We start from the raw sequence: 18,615 nt of genomic DNA, 5'->3' as shown, positions 1-18,615 counted from the left end.
CTGGACTGTGAAAGAAGAAATAGGGAGAGAACAAGACAGGAGCTGTTGACCAAGAGATGCTTCCCTGACGTGGAAGTCAGAGGAAACCTAGTAAATTGTTACTGAATAAATTATGAAATTGTGTAAAGACCAAGAGAGCAAGAGGCCAAGAGACTAGCACAGCCAAAAAAAAAAAAAAACTGAGTTATGTAGGGATCAGGTTTGGAGAAGGGAAGCAGAAGCCCAGTTCCTCCAAGGGAGGGCCTTAGGGTAGGGAATGGGGTGAGGAGTGCTGAGAGGAGCCACTGGTACTGAGTGATGTTGGGAGAGCTGGCCAGCATCTACTTTGATATGTTAATAGGCACCAGTTAGCCATGTGTTCTGGGTTTCTGGGACCTAACACTGACCATTTGTAAGAAGCTCTGCTTCACTTGCATACTTGGGGCCTTGTGGGAGGAGCTAAAGGATACAGATGGGAAAGGATGAGGGGAGGGGGCTCCATCTATGCAGGGAAAAGCCATCCTCCCCACTGGGTTCCCATCTTCCAGTGTGGCAGTTAAGGTCACCCATGTTCCTTCTGGTAACTGCTCACCCGTGGCTGTTAGTAAGCCTAATAAGATGTTTGGGCTCTGGTGGAGTCATACCTTGGTTTGTCATTAGGGCCTTAGAAGGAGGGGAGGTGTTGTCTACATCTTCCCCAGGGAAGGGATTTTAGCAATGGATGTATAATGTGTGGTCTGAGAACTAATATTAATAATTAAGTTTGGACTGAAAGAACCTGTGTTTGCTTTAGCCAGGGTGTCCAGGAAAATGGGACTAGGTTTCAATGGAAACCTAGTAAATTGTTACTGAATAAATTCTGACATTGTGTAAAGACACAAGTATATTCATCTATATTTCTGACATAGCATACTCACGATACCAGATATAAATCTTGCCCACCTGCTGTGGAGCAATCCTTTTCTACACTGTAAATATGTATTACTCTTATTGGTTAATAAAAAGTTGACAGGCTGGTAGCTGGGCAGGAAGTTAGGTAGGAAAGTTAAACTGAGAATGATGGGAAGAAGGAGAGCAGAGTCAGGGAGATGCCAGTCAGCTGCCCAGGAAGCAAGACATGCTAGAGGGCAGGTAAAGCCATGAGCCATGGGACAATACATAGATAAATAGGAATGGGTTAATTTAAATGTAAGAGTTATCTACTAACAAGCCTGAGCTACTGGTCAAGCATTCATAATTCATATTCAGCCTCTGAGGTGGTTATTTGGGACAGGGCAGTTGAGACAGAAAACATCTGTTGACACCCATCTGAATTATTTTGTTCTTTTCATTTTTTAAACTTTAGTGTGTGTGTGTGTGTGTGTGTGTGTGTGTGTGTGTGTGTGTGTGTGTGTGTTTGTGTGTGCTCCATAGGGTATACATGGAAGTCAGAGGACAACTTGCAGGAGTTGGTTCTCTTTTTTTGCCATATGGGTCCCAGGAACTGAATTCAGGTCATCAGGCTTGACAAGCACCTTTACCCACTGGGCTATCTTATCAACCCTCACCTTTTGCTGTGTAGTCCAAACTGACTTCAGACTTGAGCTCTTCCTGCCTCTGACTCCCTAGTGCTAGATAAGAGGTTGTGCCAACACATGTGGCAACTCAAAGCTTTTGAGCAGCTACATTTAGCCACCAAAAGAACATGTGTTGGTTATGACCAAATTGAAGTCGTCAGTTCATGGCAATTTGTATGAATGGTCTTTATGGGAACAACAGACACATTTTTAAATTCTTCGATTAGCCAAGACTAATTGTTGAGCAAGGTGCAGTGGTGTGCCCCTACTGTCCTAGTATTCAAGAGGCTAAGACAGAAGAATTGTTGTAAGTCTTTATTCCATGACTGTGTTATCTAAGGTGTTGCATAACCTCTCAGGGTCTGGAATGTCTTTTTTTTTTATATAAAAATATAGGGGTCTCAGTAGAGATCAGGGACCCTCAGCCTTGATGTATGAGCACTGTAATCACAGCTTCATATTCTGAACAACAGTGGTAGGTCGTGGAGTCATAGTGTAGCAGATGTGGAAGAGGTCCAGTGGTCACCTGGCTCAGTCTTGATATAAGCCAGGAGGGGTTATGTGTTCTCTAGATACTTTTCACAGTCAATATGTGCCTGACTCACTCTGGTTTGTGGATGGCTTATTTATTTATTTATTTATTTATTTATTTATTTATTTATTTATTTATTTATTTATTTATTTATTTTAACCTGTATCAGCCCAGTCTAGGTGATATCTGCTCTGCAAATCTGAAAGCTGTAAATTGTATCTTCGTAAAGTGAGTTCATGATCATTAGGACAGCATTAGAGAGAATCGACCCACAAGGATAAGGTTGGTATTGTGCAAAAACAAAACAAAACAAAACAAGAAAACACAAGATTTTGCTGGGCTTTGAAAACTTAGCTGAGCCTTTGAATCTACGGGAGAGCTTTTAAAAATGACTGATTGTGATGGATTGTAAAACATGGCCACAATCAGACTCTTCTCTTGATGATGCGATCTTTCAGCTGCTCCCACTAAGGAGTGGAGCTATCCCATTTCTCCCTTATGAATCTGGGACAGATGTTGGTTTCCTTCCGTCAACAGGATACAGCAGAAGTGACTTTATCAGGTTCACATTTGGGCCCTAAGGAGCTTTTGGTGCTTTCTTTGAATCCTGGAATGCAGCTGAGCCCAGCTAACTGGGAGATAAAAATTAGAATCGTCTAAACTAATGCCACCCTAGTCTAGCCAGAGCCCAGTCAAACAGAGAACTGATGGTAGATACATGAGTGAGCATAGCCAAGAGCAAAGAACCACTTAGCTGGGGCCAACTCAAGCTGGCAACTACTAGAATTTCGAGCTGTATATTTAGGCAGAATCTAGGTTCACTGTGAGGCCTCCCAGCTCCATGTAGGCTTGTCTATGTGTTTTGATTCTTTCATAGGTGACAATCCTTTTGAGTTGCCACATGTGATCTCATCTGAACAAGGGCAAGGCAGGATATAGAACAGGCTATCTCTTACGTTTTAATGGGTGAAGAATAAGAAAACTGACAGGCATCCCTAAGTGTTTTGTGATTGATAACAAGAATGACAGGTTAGTTGATCATAGGATGTGCTGTGTGTCCTGATCCAAGTAGGACAACTTTGCTGTTCTCTATGAAACTGCAATAGGAGGAATAATACTTAGTTCTTTCAATCAAAATAGAAAGAAATGTCTAAAGATGGCGCAGCTGGTAAAGATACTTGTAGCCAAGCCAGAGGACCTGAGTTTGATCTCTGGAACCCACATGCTGGAAGAAGAACACACACACACACACACACCCACACACACACATACATACACACACACATACACACACACACACAGGGGGGGAGAGAGAGAGAAGAGAGAGAGAGAGAGAGAGAGAGAGAGAGAGAGAGAGAGAGAGAGAGAGAATAAAGACAGCAACTGAGCCATGATCAATGAATTAAAGCAGTTTATTTGACATTAATTGTAGAATTTACAGCACTACCATTTAATGATAGAATAAAAATAGAAATAATCCAGTGTAAGCAGCGTTGCAGATCAAACATCAGGGTGGAGGAAATGAGCCATCTTGAAAATGCAATCAACATTCAAAGAAATCTTCCAAAAAGAAAGGACTGGGGACTTACGAAGGGCTGAGCATATGATGAATATGATGATTACTCTTTCTCAATAATGAAGCGTGATCCTCACTCCCACCAGGATTTCAGGGCAGCCACCGAATACATACCCTGTTGACCAACCCTGGAAACTATTTCAGCACGGTGTGACTTTATATGTCTGAGCTGGGGTAAAACCTGGGAATAACGTGCTTGGAAACACAACTCAGGGAGGAAAGGAGGTTGAGGATCAGCACGGGGGCTTTTCTTCAGAACAGGAGGGAGTATGTTTCCTGGTTTTCAACCCAAGAGGGGTTGATTAACCGGACTTGAAGAAGTTGACTAAAACCTCCAGTTTCCGGGAGATAACGGTTTTGCGCATGACTGGGGTCTCTTGGCCTCTCTGGGTCTGGCTGAAGATCTATGACAAGGAGTTGGGTTTCCACTAAAGGGGTAGAGTCCTGGAATGGCCAGTCAGGGCAGGAAACACAGCCTGGACAGTAGCGGGGAGGCCCACCACTCCATAGCCACGCCCCCATATGACGTCACTGATCTCTTCCAATTTTTTTGAACTTTAAAAAGAGGTGGGGGCAAATTCTCTCTCTACTCGTCTTTCTCTCACGACCGTCACCTTTAAATACCACCATAAAACAAGAAGGGAGGACTCTAAAGGCACACAGGCCAGCAGGTGAAATTAAGTAGTGGTTTCTGAACCAAAAGTAAACATCCGGGGTCGGGGGTGGGGGTGGGGGCAGGGCCTAATGTGAGAGGTGGATCATAAGAACAAAACCGGATAAAAGAAAATGTATTGGAACTTGGTTTTACTTCTCTTTGGTGGGAGCAGTAAGAATCCACCGAGCAAGAAAGATTCCACAGATCTATGCTAATAAAGCACTGACCTGGGAGAACTATTCAAACAAGAAGAAGCCGGAGGGGTGGCTCCTTCTCCTGCAATCCAACGGAAACACTTTCTTTGAGAAAATGCCGATGAGGACTCACTAGATTGGTGGTCAGTTCCCGAGTCCCCTGGCCCATGCCATTCTTTGGCATCACGCTCTGTGGAGAAGACACTGAACGGTTTGGGAGACTGAGAAGAAAAAGGTTTGTTGATTGGAGGTGGTAATTAGAAGCGACCTAACAAGATGGTGCCGTATGCCACATCCCCTGGGCTCCAGATTGCCGTAGCTCTCACCTAACTAAAACTTCTCAAGCCTGAAGCTTGTGTTCTTGTTTTGGGAAATCCAATAAGCCAGGTAGATGTTTTATAACTTTTCACGATGGGCTACTGGCTCACACTGTTTGGGCTTGTGTGACACAAAGCAATACAGTTGGGTGGGGGGGATGGGGGGTTGTATTTTACATTTCAGGAAGGGTTTTCTAATTATGTGACTATCTGTTAGCTAGGTAGCCTGTATATACTTAACTGTTCTCCTCAAATAGCAGACTCCCTGACCTTATCTGAAAAGGAACCTGTCCTAGATAGAAAACTGAGTCAAGCTAAATACCAAATGTAGCCAAAGTAAGGGAAATGGGAGAATAACCCACGTTCTACAACTTTTTTGAAAAGGACTTTCGAGCAGAAATAAAACAGGCATTGGTGGGCCATGGTTCTGGTAGGCTCGGTTGCTGTGGTTCAACCGGCCCCTAAACACCATCCACTATGTGAATAACCTGCCTGGCCCCTCTGAGATACAGGAAGACCAGGAATCTCTTTTTCTCACCTGCAAGCTTTCAGGTCTAAGAATTGTGAAGCTACAATCATTTAGAAATCAAACACTAGAAAATCATACCTTTGATTCTTAAGGAATTGCCCCCCAAATTATAGATATGATAAATAAGTGGTATGCAGAAGGTGTCTGGGAAGCCTACTGATAGCAAGTGCCTTCTCCTGGCTTGGGTGAATAACTGAATCCCTTGCAGGAGTCAATATGGAAGAAAGTCCTTTGGTGAAGGCCCAGGCTTCCCCTGGGTGGAGCCTGTGTGTGTGTGTGTGTGTGTGTGTGATACTTAGCGGCTCACAGATGATGCATGATCACCAAGTTCTCCCCCTTCCCTTTCCTGTATGAATTGGGACCTTATTTTATGCTGGCATTTGTTCAAGGGCTCTTAGAGATGTATTGGGGTCCTGAGAGGTTGAAGATGGAAAATTTGGACCTAGGTCTCTTTAAAGCTGATAGACATGGAGATCTCTTCTTAGAGCCCCAAACCTACCTTCTAAGCCCAGGCATTACCATTTATTTCCCAGGCCAGCTCCACACACCTCCACAGGAGGAAAGTCCAGGCCAAGTAGAGGTAATTCCGTGGTTCTTGTGTTTCCAAGGAAAAGGACATTCATTGGCACAAAGATTGAGTAAAAACCCTTTAATAACAAAATAACATTCACAATGTAGCTACTTCAGTTGTCTGGAAAACTCAGCTTATACTTGATTCAACGTATCACTTTCCACAGTTTAAAAAAAAGGAAATAAAACGGCATAACAAAATATACCTCAAATTTCATAAGACAAGTCTTCTTGGCAAATTCTAATGAGCCAGATCCCTGTGTTGCTTGTGGTAAAGAAGACCAGGCATGCTCATGTCTCCCACAACCCTTTGTCTGCTTTGGATCAAAAATACATTAGAACGTTGACGATATTATTACATCCGCATCATAAGGAACAGTTTGCAGGCTTGTGAGTGTGAAGAGAACTTAGGGACACAAATAGTGACTTGACTTATTGCAGAAGAATATGTAAAGCTTTCTGAAAGATTAAATACTATTACAATCAACAACTGGCTTACAAAAGCTGATTTTAAACTTCTTGTATCCATCCCCATCTTTGGCAGATTAATAAAAGGAAACAAACAAACAAAAAGACTACATTACAAAGCTTTCATCATCACAACCTACTTATAAGGCCGTTCCTTTGCATCAATGAAAGAACATCTCCAACATACTCACTGACAGACACACATGCAACGTTCTGCTGTCTGTTGGTGATTTCCAATGTTCTGCACGGCAGACTGCTGTATTCCCACCATTGTTTCCTTATCTTCGTTCTCTTCTGCAGAACGGCAGAACTTGGCAGTTGATTTGGCTTTATGGGGAGCATACTGGTGTAGGAAATAGGTATGAAACTCAAGAATGGATCTCAGAACCCAAATATAAGAATATGTTTGCCCAATCCACTGGGACTGAAAAATAATTTTTGAGCTAGAGAGACCTCAAAGACTGGGGAATTCAAACCAAGATGGTTTTCCTAAATTGGTTCTCAAAATTCTTACACTCCCCTTTAGAATATAGGTATAACTTTGTAAAAAGGAATCTAGAGTCGTTTCTGACCCTAAGGAGAAAAAATATGACAGGGCCACATGAGGGGACATTTAGGGAATGGCCATATATTCTTGTCCAAATAACTGGTGGGGTTATCTGTGAGAGTGTACCAAAAGGCCAGGGATGAATTACTGATATGGACGCTACATGCATTTCTACTGGGAACTGACAACAGAATCCTAGAAGAAGCCAGTCCCCCTGGGAAAATCCGGGAAAGAGAGACCTAGATGAGTTAGCATTGTTGTATACATGGTCCAATAGGTCTGAGGTCATGAACATAAAGCTAAAACTCCTTTTAGTGGAAATTAAAAATGCAGAGGTGAGTTTCTCTCTAGTGCTCATTTTCAACTCTCTCAGATATAGTGATATATCTGGGTTATGAGGGTCCCAATTTGTGGGGGTCAAGTAGGTGAACTCCAACTTGGATGACCTTTCTCATTATAAAATTCAAGCCTGATTCAATCTGACTCATTTTGAAATCCCAACAGATGTAAAGTTATTTTCAAGGTAATACATCTCCCAAGAAAACCAGTAATTATCACTGTCTGAGGCCAAACTGTGTACATTTTTCACAGTTTAATGTATACACAACTGTTCACGACTGCTAACAAATGAGAGACGCCCATGCATAAATAATGTCCATTGAACCAAAGGGGAAGATCTAGTACAAAATGAAAAATGTTGCTAGTAAGACCACAATGCATCACACTGCTAAATTTTTAGCCTCATGCATAAAATTATAGCACTGATTGGCAGTTGCTAATTATAATACTACACTGTTAACACAGAACAATTAGCACAAATGTAGAAAATAACTTTTTTTTCAACAAAGCAAATGAACACAGATTGTTTCTTCAGCAAAATATGAAACTGTAAACTTTGGGCTCATTCTGCGTCTTTCCCCAATCCAGAATAAATAAAATCCAAAGGGGCAAGGGGAAGAAAAATAAAAAGCACATACATATCCTTTTTAAGCGCACATTGTCATCTATTACAAAAGCACAACCTAAACTGTATAAAGCTTTTTTTTCTCTTTTTTTTTCTTTTTTTAAATCACAGTTACCAAAAGAAAACAGTGAATAATTTATTACATACGCTATAATAACATTACTCTAAACACTATTATCTATGAGGTATATCTGAGAAAATTCGGTAAGGAATTGCGCGGTCTGCATTGCCAACATGCCCAGGTTCATATTAAAGCTTTGGAACCGTGAGGGACTAGAAAAGGGGGCCGATGGGGAGGCAGAAGGAAGAGACGTCGGGAAAGAAGCTTTGGTATTAGTACAAATCTTGTTCTTTGCAGGGTTGCATTGCAAAGCACCGAGTACGGCAAGCCCACCAATTTACTGGTGTGGAGGCCCGGTTGCAGCTGAGGTATTCACAGGAAGGATTAAAAAAAGCACAGAGAGGTCCAGACTGGCTAAATCGTTGCTTTGGTTCAAGCAAGGCACTCGTCCCGTGGTTTATGTCACACTTTGCAAGTGAAGCATGAGGCTGGGGTGGGGGTGGGGGTGGGGGGTCGCCGAAGAGGGGGGGTCTGGCAATTGAGATGTTTTCTGTGTTCCGGCTGCCATTGCTCTTTCTAGGTTCTCTGTCCTAGGGGTTCAGTGGTAGGAAGGCTGGGGAAGGCGATGTTGCTTACAAGGAACGACTACTCCGATGCTTAGTGGATTAGTTGTCTCCCAGGTATTTCTGAGAATGTTTGCTTCCAACAGGAATTTGGTGATCAGCTGCTTGGTAAGAAGGCCTGGAGGTTTGCCTTGTATACGGAGACCATGAAATCTTAGTCTCTATCTAGGTGGGAAAGGACTTCCACATACGCCAGGATGGAGCTTGCAAACTTCAGAAAGAAGACAACTGGCCGGACATGGTGGTGGTTCACAACTGTAGTCCCACAACTAAGGACACAGAGGCAGGAGGATTGGAAATTCAAAGCCATCCTTATCTATACAGTTAGTTTAAGGCTAGCTTGGACCACATGAGACCCTGCCTTTAAAAAGAAGAAAGAGGAGGAGGAGGAGAAAAGGAGAAAGAGAAAGGGTATATGTTTCATAGTGTATAAGTCTGTTTTAAATTCTTTTATCAGCTATACTCTGTTGGTGTATGGAACTGATGAGTTAATTGATCTTCCCTTCTTAGCTTTATCTAATAGTCTCTTTAAAAGCTCAGTGATAACTACTATGTGGCATGTAAAATCGCAGCATTCAATAAAGAGCTCTGTGGACTAGAGATAGGAATTGGTGTGTACCTAAATCCCGAAAGCTGAAAAAGATTCACTGGCTAACATTTCAATCACATTGGTGAATGATCTTAATAGTAATTTAGTCATTTAATACAATCTAAAGAAACTTAAAGGAGACCAATTAAGTTTTGATAAGGAAAAAAGGAGAGAAGTAACTTTAAGTAACCGTTATTTAAACTGGTAGATCCATTCTTCTGATACCGGGGTATTTTTCATTGATGTTTGATACATTTTAGTATCAAACAATGTAAGGCTTATATTTATCTTATAAATAAAATTAATTTAGAAATGTAATGGGAACACTGTTCAGTAAAAGGAAAAAAAGCAAACAAACAAAAAAGCTGACAGCTAAAATATCCTACCGAAAATGGTAATCAAGTTCCCTTGCTTGATAAATATTGACTTCAGAATAGCCATAGCTATTAAACTCAGTGGGTCGAGACTGTGCTTTCTCCTTCCACTGATTACAAGCTTATTTATTCAAAATTTTGTAATGGGTGGGTTCAAAAGTCATCTTACTATCTGGGTTCATATACTTCCCAGGGCAGACACCCTGAGTGAACTCTGGAAGTTCAAGGCTGGCCACATTACTAAGCAACAGATCACGCATGACTCTGGATATATCATATAAGGTGTAGGTACCTGAATAGTATTCTTAGAGGATGAAAGTGTTAAGGGATGACTACTTTCCGACTCGACATCGTGTGACCAATGTCAGGCAGAACCTGCAGAGCACCACAGAAGAGGCAGCACACAGGACCTGGAACCAGGAAGCATGGGTTGGCTTTTGGTTACTGGACTTAGATAACTACTTCAACCTGGCCACAGTGGGGTGGGCGGTGGTGACTGAATGTGTTCTAAAGTCCCTTCCAGCTCTCCTAGCCAGTGCTTATTTCTGTATTTGCATTAGCTCGGTTGGCACTTTTCCCCGTGACAGCTCCAGGAAACAGAGGCCACAACTAAACCCGCAGGCCACCACCTCCAAGCAGTCTTCTTCACCAAATTGGAACGGGAACTTTAAAGAATCCAATGGCAGCAGCATCCCGATTTGCATCCTGAACATGTAGGGGGTGGGGGTGGGGGGGGGCAGCAGGCAAAGGCCAGAGACACAGAAAATATCCCTTTCCAGGGTCACAGCCCCCTTCGCATACATCATTGTTTCTTTGGGGTGTCTGAGCTGTGGCTGTACATACCATATGTCAGAAAGAAGAGTTCAAATCATAAAAGAGCACAAGCAAAATGCAGACCGCACAGAGAAAGGAATCTTTGGTATCTTTGGTGTCATCAACACGATTAAAATTACAAATGGAAAAAGTCAGTGAGGTAGCCTTCTTTGGTTCTCACTACAAATAGAAAGTTTTTCCGTTTTTTCCTTTTTTTTTTTCTGCTTTTTTTTTTCCCTTTTTGTTTTGTTGCTTTACACGCACACTGAGTTCTTTCTTGGAAGCAGCTAGTGTAAGGGTTCTCTCTTTTTGGTTTATGATTTTTTTTTTAATTTATTTTTTTCCAGTTTCCGTATAGAAGCCCCGAAATCCGGGCTGGTGAAGTTGGATCTCAGCTCGAGGGTTCTGAAGCAGGTTCAGGCTGAGCAGGTCACTGCTTGTCCACACATCTGCTCTGTTGTTCTGACAGCAGACAGACCGCAGTGCTGGCTCTCTGTTGTTTTAAATAACAAACACAAACTATACACGCATCTGTCACAGATGCCGAATAAGTTAAATAAATAAGTTACCATAGAAAGGCTCTCAGGGCCCCGGTAATTAAGAGGTGAAGTTCACCTGGCGCCCGGTGGCACTGTGAACTTAAATTAAATAATTTAATAACCATTAAACCATTTCAAAAGTTAATCCAGCAAGGGGAAATACCCCCAGATTGTATTTCATTTTCCTTGTAACCTATGTTCCTTCCCTGTCTGTAACAGAAGTTCACTGCTTTAGGAAGCAGACTCCACTAGAAGAGGACAGCTAAGGTTTGGCATCTCAGATGCATCTCTGCTCTACGTCTTGATAAATAAGAACAAGGAGTAAAATCAAACTAAGGAAAGATAATTAAATAATGACCCAAATCCTACATGCTAGTATACAAGAAACTAATTTAAATAAATTAATTATATTAACAGCTTGTTGGGTCACAGTTGAAAGAGACACGTGAAAATATAGCTGAGGGGTGGAGGATGGGCTGTCTTCATTTTTTTTTTCTTTTGATGGACAAAATGGGTCATTTATTTCTATATTCTAAGTCAAAATAAAGCAGCAAAGTATGACTTCTAAAGCTTTATCACATTAAAGATCACTTTGATGGGACAAACATGAGGGAAAAGAATCACCACCCCAATTAGTTAACCTCCACATACTCATACCACCACTGTCTCAACCCTGGAAACCAGAGCCCACCGTCTCCCACTGATCTGACTTGACTCTGAGTCCTCCAATCCCTTTTTTGTTCTTTTTCAGGTCTTTGGATTTAGCTTTAGTTACGAGAGATTTAGAATAAAGCTATTCAACCAAAGTCATCAAACATCTAACACAGATAATTAAATAATATCTAATGTTCCATTATGAGTTGTTTGTCCTTGCTGGACCCAAATGAAAGTAATTTCAAGTATCATGATGAATGATGATGTTGGATACTTTTGCTTACATTTCTGCACTTTGGTTTTCAGCATTACAATAAATAATAAGACAAGGTACATTGTCAAAGTATCATATACATGTTGCATGATGATTTGAAATTTATTTATTGTAACAGATTACAATATATATATGTATTAAGCATGTCTGTACACACTTGCATGTACACATCTAGACACCTCTAGGCAATGTATGCAGATGTAAAGTTAATTATGAGGATCTATGTTGAAATATGTATCTAGATTTGTATACATCCAAGCCCACAGACAGTATAAGTGTCAGGCAAACTTATCTACCAAGGTCTATGCCATGTAAAAATTCCCGTTGCTAAAAATGGAACCAAATGGAAAATTCCCATGGAATGACCAAGCCTATGGTGATTTTTTTTCTTACATACATTTTTTTTCCCACTAAAAAGTATAAACTGGTTAATGTCAATCAACCTAACTCAAAGTCCACAGAGATAGAGCCTGGGCTCTAGACCTAGACCTATTACTTCCCTATGACTGTTAGTTACTTGGGTAATTGAGGTTGATGAATGCTTAAGGTCCTGTGGACTCCCAGAATGACCCATGGGCCTTAATGAAAAGTTTTGCATCTATCTATGTATATGAAATCCTATGTTATTTTAAGAATTAACTTTTTTGACTTTCTAAAACAAACCAATCAACCACCTACCCTTGCCCCCTACCTTGCAAAGAAACAAAGTGTAGATAGAAATTAGGAATTAGGGCATCCATAGTTTAAGCAGCCACCTGGGATACTGCTCTTCTTAAGTGGGGATTTACTTGGGCTTCTTTTACAACTGGACTCTCTGGCTGGCTAAACTGCAGAGAACTGTTGAGCTGTCCAGCTTTGCAAATAACCATCAGAAGGGCTCTATCCCTTCTTCTGCTTTCCACTCACTTGGTTAGGCCAGCAAGGTTGACTCAGAGCATCAACAGGACAGTAAAATGTCAGCTCTGATTGGGTAGGAATCTAGAAGAGGTACTGTCAAAGTAGTGTCTGGGCCATGTGGTCAACACTTTCCCCAGTTTTCAATAGACTCGACTATTCTCTAACAACCTTGGAACTTAGTCTGCTTGTAGATTTTGAAAAATTCCAATTCGACAAGCTCCTGAAGACCCATTTCCTCCAAAAGTGTATTTCCATGATATTTTGATGGTATTAAGCTAACAGACATATCCCTAGACATTTTTGATAATGGGACAGTTCCTCTGTATCTACCAAAGAGTGGCTATTTGTTTAAAAATCTGCTCAATTTTGATATACTGGCACTAAAACATGGATCCCCAGCATAGACAGTGTTTGCTTATTTAAAATTAAGTTATTAATATTTGGCTTTGGAACTGCTTGCCTTAGGAAAGTGTGTGTGTGTGTGTGTGTGTATGTGTGTGTGTGTGTATGTGTGTGTGTGTGTGTATGAGTGTGTGTGTGTGTGTGTGTGTGTGTGTGTGTCTAGTAGGTTTAACTTCCTAGTTTTTGTCTTGCTTTACCTTGAAGTGACATTGAGTTTGGATTTCCAAAGCCAAAGCTGCCAAGAGCCTTTGGAAAAATAGGAGTTGTGTATGCAAGCCTGATCTTTCCTTCCTGGCTCAGACTAGCCTGTACCACTATGTGACACAAACCAAATGCTCTATAACATTATGGGAAAATCTTTTAAATACTGGACTCGAATTTTTATTATTGTTGCTGTTGGCCTTTAAAAAAAGAAGTATATTGGCTCCCCTTTAAAAGAATTCTGGGAATGAAGGAATTGAATCTCCATTATTAAAATCACACTGAAAACAAAACGAAACAAAAGCTTAGTTATGCAAAGGCTTAAAGAGAAACACCTTTGACTCAGTAGCTTTGAGCATTTGGATTTCTGTCACCCCAAGAATGTGAAGTTGGGTTGTGAGCTATTACTTCACAGTGTCCAGTTGTTGTTGATGGCTGAGGCAGCCTGGAACTTTTCTTGGATTGAGGATATGGATTATAGGTTATCTCCAAGTCCCAATATTTTTCTGAAACTATTAATTTAAAATAAAAATTTAAAGGCTTTGGGGAAAAAAACCACACTGGATAAAATTCCATAACTTTTCAGTATAGTACTTTTTTCCTTTCACCTATCTAGCAAAATGAAACTTTGTATGGCTTAAAATTTTGATGCATATGTGTACAGACACATATACATATACATGTGTGTGTGTGTGTGTGTGTATAACATTTTTAAAGCAAGCATTCTCTTTGATATGATCTGAGATATGTGAGACATTTACCAAGCGTTCTTGGAGGGAGATTCTTGCCTTTTATCTTCATGCCATCACCTTCCAAGGATGTGGAGACCCAAATGCTGTTAATTAGTGTCAGTCACCAACCAAAGTAAGATGCTTGGTTCCCCAGTCTGGATTGAAGCAGAACCACCATTCCCGTTGGCCACAATTCACAAGGACTCATTTAGTGTTTACCCAAGTTAAAATTCACCTGACCAAGCTGAAATGGGAGCAATTTCCAGAGGAAAATATGCCTCTCTCTTGGTCATTGACCAAGGGTCCATGGAATATAAGCAAGGGACAGAGAGAAACAAGGGAAAAGAGGGAAAAAAAATTCTCTAGGCAGGACGGATTACAAAAGTCACACAGAGCCACATTCTCTCGGCTGTAGAAATGATACTCCATATACAGGACAGCCACAGTGAGCGAGTAAAGAAGTGGGACAACACGTGATGTGGCTCTCCAGGGACAGGAACCTAGGACTCTCTCCACAGTCTGCTGTGTTTTTTTTTTCTTCAGGATTGAGCTACGTCCCCGCAACAATCCTGTCCCACCCCAGTGGCCGCTATAGTTGCATTCAAGCTTATCAATACAAATTGGTAATTACTACCCTGAGGACACCTGGTCAGCCTATTGCAACGGGAGCTGGACTTCCCCATGAGAAGTCCCTGGTGGGTCTGCTCACTTAGAAGAATCTAGACTACTTTGATGGATAGGGCATCTATGGGAAAGTGGATTTCTGGGTGTTCTACTCCACAGAGGATGGGAATGGACCACTAAGCATTCCCAGCAATGAGAGAAGATGACTTCCTCACTGCTAGCAGCAGCAGTAGCTCTGAGCTAATCTGGTAGAGAAACCTTGCTTATCATGGTTGAGGCATAGAATAGAGATGACTAAATACAACTAAAACTCATTTATATCATGAATCCATTCATCAACAAGTTACATGTAGAAACACTTAAACATGACTTTCACCCTTTCCCATAAGTTGACATAGAAATATGAATACTGCCAGACAACCACAGTGGCAAATTAACTCTGGAATGGCATGGAAAATGACAATAGCTATGAACTGAACACTCAGTGAATGGAGCCTATGACAAAAAGATGGCATGAATTTGGACAGCAAAATTTTTGGGTTATCACCAATGCAGGTTGGTTTATATATGTACTCATACATTTAATATATATCTATATTTATATTTTTCTTTAGAAATGCAACTTTACAGCTGATTTTTTTTAAAAAGCTAATAGAAAAGTAGAAACTGGCGATTCTTTTTACATGTTTCCCCACCCCCAAATGAAGCCCTGTTACTATGTGGCAGTCACATGAAGATGAGGTTGTAAAATTTCTCTATAAATTCTTTGGTTCTGTGGCTCTGGAGAGGACCTATCACCCAGACTCTCCTACCCCTGACCCTTGCTCCCCTTCCCTCCCCTAATGATGAGACTCTGAACATAGAAGCAACGAACATTCAAGGAACAGTAGTATTTCCCATACTCTGCTGAAGAGAGAGGGGAACATCATTCAGTATCCCAACATCTCAAATTTGGTGTCCATGGAACCTTTGGGGGGGATTCCATGTTGACTAAAAAGCCATAAAGCAAAAAACTAAAGGGAGGCAATAAAATCAAATGAATGACCCTTTCCTTTTGTTGCTTATAGAAACAAAATCAATTACCTTTGTACAGATCAATGACGCTATAAGTATTTTAACCAGGCAAAAGAAGGTCATGAACCGAGACAAAAGGTGTGAGAATCCTCATCTTTGGTATTGTAGCTGTTGAGGTTTCTGTTGCTCTGTTCCATGTTCTTTTGAAAAACTGCATAGGCACAAATTAAAGACAATCTTCAACTTTAAGATTACCGAGTGAGTTGTCAAATGAAGCAGCAGCCACGGAGGCTCTCCTGTGTTGTGATTCTTGTCTCAACCCTTTCTTTCAAATCTGCTTCCAAAAAAAAAAAGAAAAAGAAAATGTCCCAAGAGGTCTGTTTGAACACAGTGCGTCTTCGGTGTTTTTTTTTTGTTGTTGTTTTGTTTTTATTCTAGCGTGCTTTTCTTGTTGGTGATTTCCAGTGATTGATGGAATCATTTACTCAATTAATGGGACAGTTCCGTTTGTTGCAGAAGTAGGTGCAGAAAAAGTTTCTTTGGTTTCAATAAGTAATTCATACAAAAGTCAGTCTCAAGTGTCTGTAAAGAATCATTGCAGCGTTTGGCTTGCTTTGAACACCCCACGGTGCCCACCTGGGGCCGTTCACTGGTAAATATGCACATAGTGACCTTTGTAATCTCCCAGAGTTCTGTGGGCCCTCTTCCACTCACGATGGGAAAGTGACAACCAGGGCTGGCGTGGCAAAACCACTGCCTGGATGCTTGGTGAATGTCATTGGTATCGCTGGTTGCTCAGCCAGAGGGTGAGCCCAAGACAAGAGCTGCGTGCCACTAGGAGTTACAGAGGTGTTCTGATCTCTAAAAGTAATCACAGTATTTGTAGGCTAGAAAATGGCAGGTAATAAATGTCTTTGGTTTGCAGTATTCTGCTTCTTTGGTGTGCTGTGTTCTCTCCAGATTCAGTCGGCTGTTTCACAAGGATGAGTCAACAACGGAAGAGATTTAGGAAGAGGCGACAGGATGTGGCTTATTAAACTGTTTCTTTCTAGAAAACAATAGAAACATCCCCACCGATGGGATGGGGCAGGGACGACACAAATCAGCAAGGATGAGAATGAACCGCATGGTAGTCGGAACGCACATAGGAGGAACTGGGTGGTCTGGTAAATCAAGGACATGGCAATGATCTAAAAAAATCTAGATCTTCTTCAACGATGCCTTTGCTCCTGCACTGTAACAGTTAAATTGGCCTCCTGAGTGTGCATCTGCGTTATGTACAAACAGAATTTGTAACAAACTGCAAAATGTGCTTGAAGCCATATTCCCAATGATTCCCTAATGACTTCACAATGGTGAAGACGGATGGAGACCGCCTTGCCAAGCTGGATGCACTGAAACCAGAACCTTCCTTATTTCTGTTTTTATCTTTGTTGTGCTTGATACTTTGAGCTCAAGTGAACTGACTTTTTTCCCCCCCTCGACGGATCCAAAAGACCACATGAGATTTCCAGGAGGTAAGGAAAAGAAAAATTGTAAACTGAAATCAACCTAATGCTTTCTAAACTATCCAGTGAAAAGATGCCTGAGTTGGAAAAAACAGGTCCTTGGATTTTTATTGATTTTCATATTTAAAACTTGTGCTCAGTAATTACCATTCTGATTTATTTATTTATTTTTGTAATGTTATGGCTGAGAATTTTTGTGTATTGTGATATAAAGAAGCTAAGCACTTGGGAGGCAAATGAGGTCTTTCTTGTTGTTAAATTCTTTTCGTGATGTAGTGTCTTGGAATTCTAAGCTGTGTCTTGACTCAGGCCAAATTCCCACTATTGCTCATGGGCAACGAAGACAAGAGGTTGACTGGGCCTGAACGGGGCTGTTAACGCTCACATCAGTGCTGAGCTTGGTGGACACCCTGCTGTAATTAACTCCCTCCAAGAAGGCCCCATTTGGATCTCTGGGATGCCTAGCATGCTCAGAGGATAGTGTCTGGTTCAAAGAGATCCATTTTCAGCGTGCACTTGGACTCTGTAGCCATTTAAAACAAAGCAAAACAAAATGAACACCTGGCCTATGATTACAGCTAGAATAGAAGTTTCAGGAGAATTGTGCTTTCAAGTCACCAGTGAAGGGCCCCAGCTAAGAATCGGATGTCTTTGTGATTTTTTTTGGTTTTGGTTTTTTTTGGTTGGTTGTTTGTTTTGGTTTTTATTGATTTACTTTTTGGTATCTGTTGTCCTCGTTGGGAGGTGACTTGTGCCCAGGTGAAGTCCTTGGATCATGCTTTGGTACAAGTGCTGGAGGTGGAAGAAGAGCCCCCTGTGCTTAGGTCATCTTGCCATTTCTCCAGGCTGCGGCGCCGGGCGTTCATGAAGAAGTTACTGACAGTGGTCAGCTCCAGCCCGAGTTGCTGGGAGATGGTGATCTGCATTTCCTTCGAAGGGCGCTTGTTCTCCTTGAAGATGGCGAAGAGCGTCCGGCGTTGGAGGTCGGTGAACACCAGGCGGGATTTCTTCTGGGAGTTGTTCCGGTCTTTGTTAGGTTCTTGCTCTTTGCGCTTGCACGCTTGAGGGAAAGACAAGAAAAGGGAAAGGAGTCAGTGGCAGTGTGAGGAGCCAATGTGATTCGGTGATCCATTGAAAACATGGGCAAAGTCATAGAGGGGCTGGAAACTGTTAAGCTTTAGTGTGTAGATTACCCGGCTGTCGATAGCAGACCAACCCAGTTTGTCTTGGTGATGGAAGGGGAGTGGGAGAAAGGAGAGCCCGGGCTGGCTGCTCCACAGTCTGATTTGGATCTGACTCAACTTGTTTTTCTCTTTTGTTCCCATCCCTCTGTACATGCTTCTCTCTCTCTCTCTCTCTCTCTCTCTCTCTCTCTCTCTCTCTCTCTCTCTCTCTCTCTCTCCTCTCCCTCTCCCTCTCCCTCT

At 41.6% G+C, this 18,615-nt stretch overlaps 1 protein-coding gene across 2 annotated transcripts in view; it reads right to left on the bottom strand.

The window, feature by feature from the left end:
* Window positions 1-5,972: 5,972 nt before the first annotated feature.
* The window catches only part of Onecut2 (one cut homeobox 2), a 56,691-nt gene continuing 44,048 nt past the window's right edge, over window positions 5,973-18,615 (bottom strand). The window contains exons 2-3 of one of the 2 annotated variants that reach the window (XR_006065934.2): window positions 15,753-18,251; window positions 5,973-6,719 (exon numbers count right to left, since the gene is read on the bottom strand). Coding sequence is in view for 1 of the 2 variants with exons in the window: in XM_016003711.3 (XP_015859197.3) it covers window positions 17,965-18,251 (287 nt within the window). In the remaining variant the exon portion in view is untranslated. Of the gene's footprint in view, window positions 18,252-18,615 lie in introns of both variants that reach the window. The other variant, XM_016003711.3, reaches the window with a different exon arrangement.

This window comes from Peromyscus maniculatus, chromosome 19, assembly GCF_049852395.1.
Source record: "Peromyscus maniculatus bairdii isolate BWxNUB_F1_BW_parent chromosome 19, HU_Pman_BW_mat_3.1, whole genome shotgun sequence".
NCBI lineage: Eukaryota > Metazoa > Chordata > Mammalia > Rodentia > Cricetidae > Peromyscus > Peromyscus maniculatus.
This window is presented reverse-complemented; position numbering and strand designations above follow the sequence as displayed.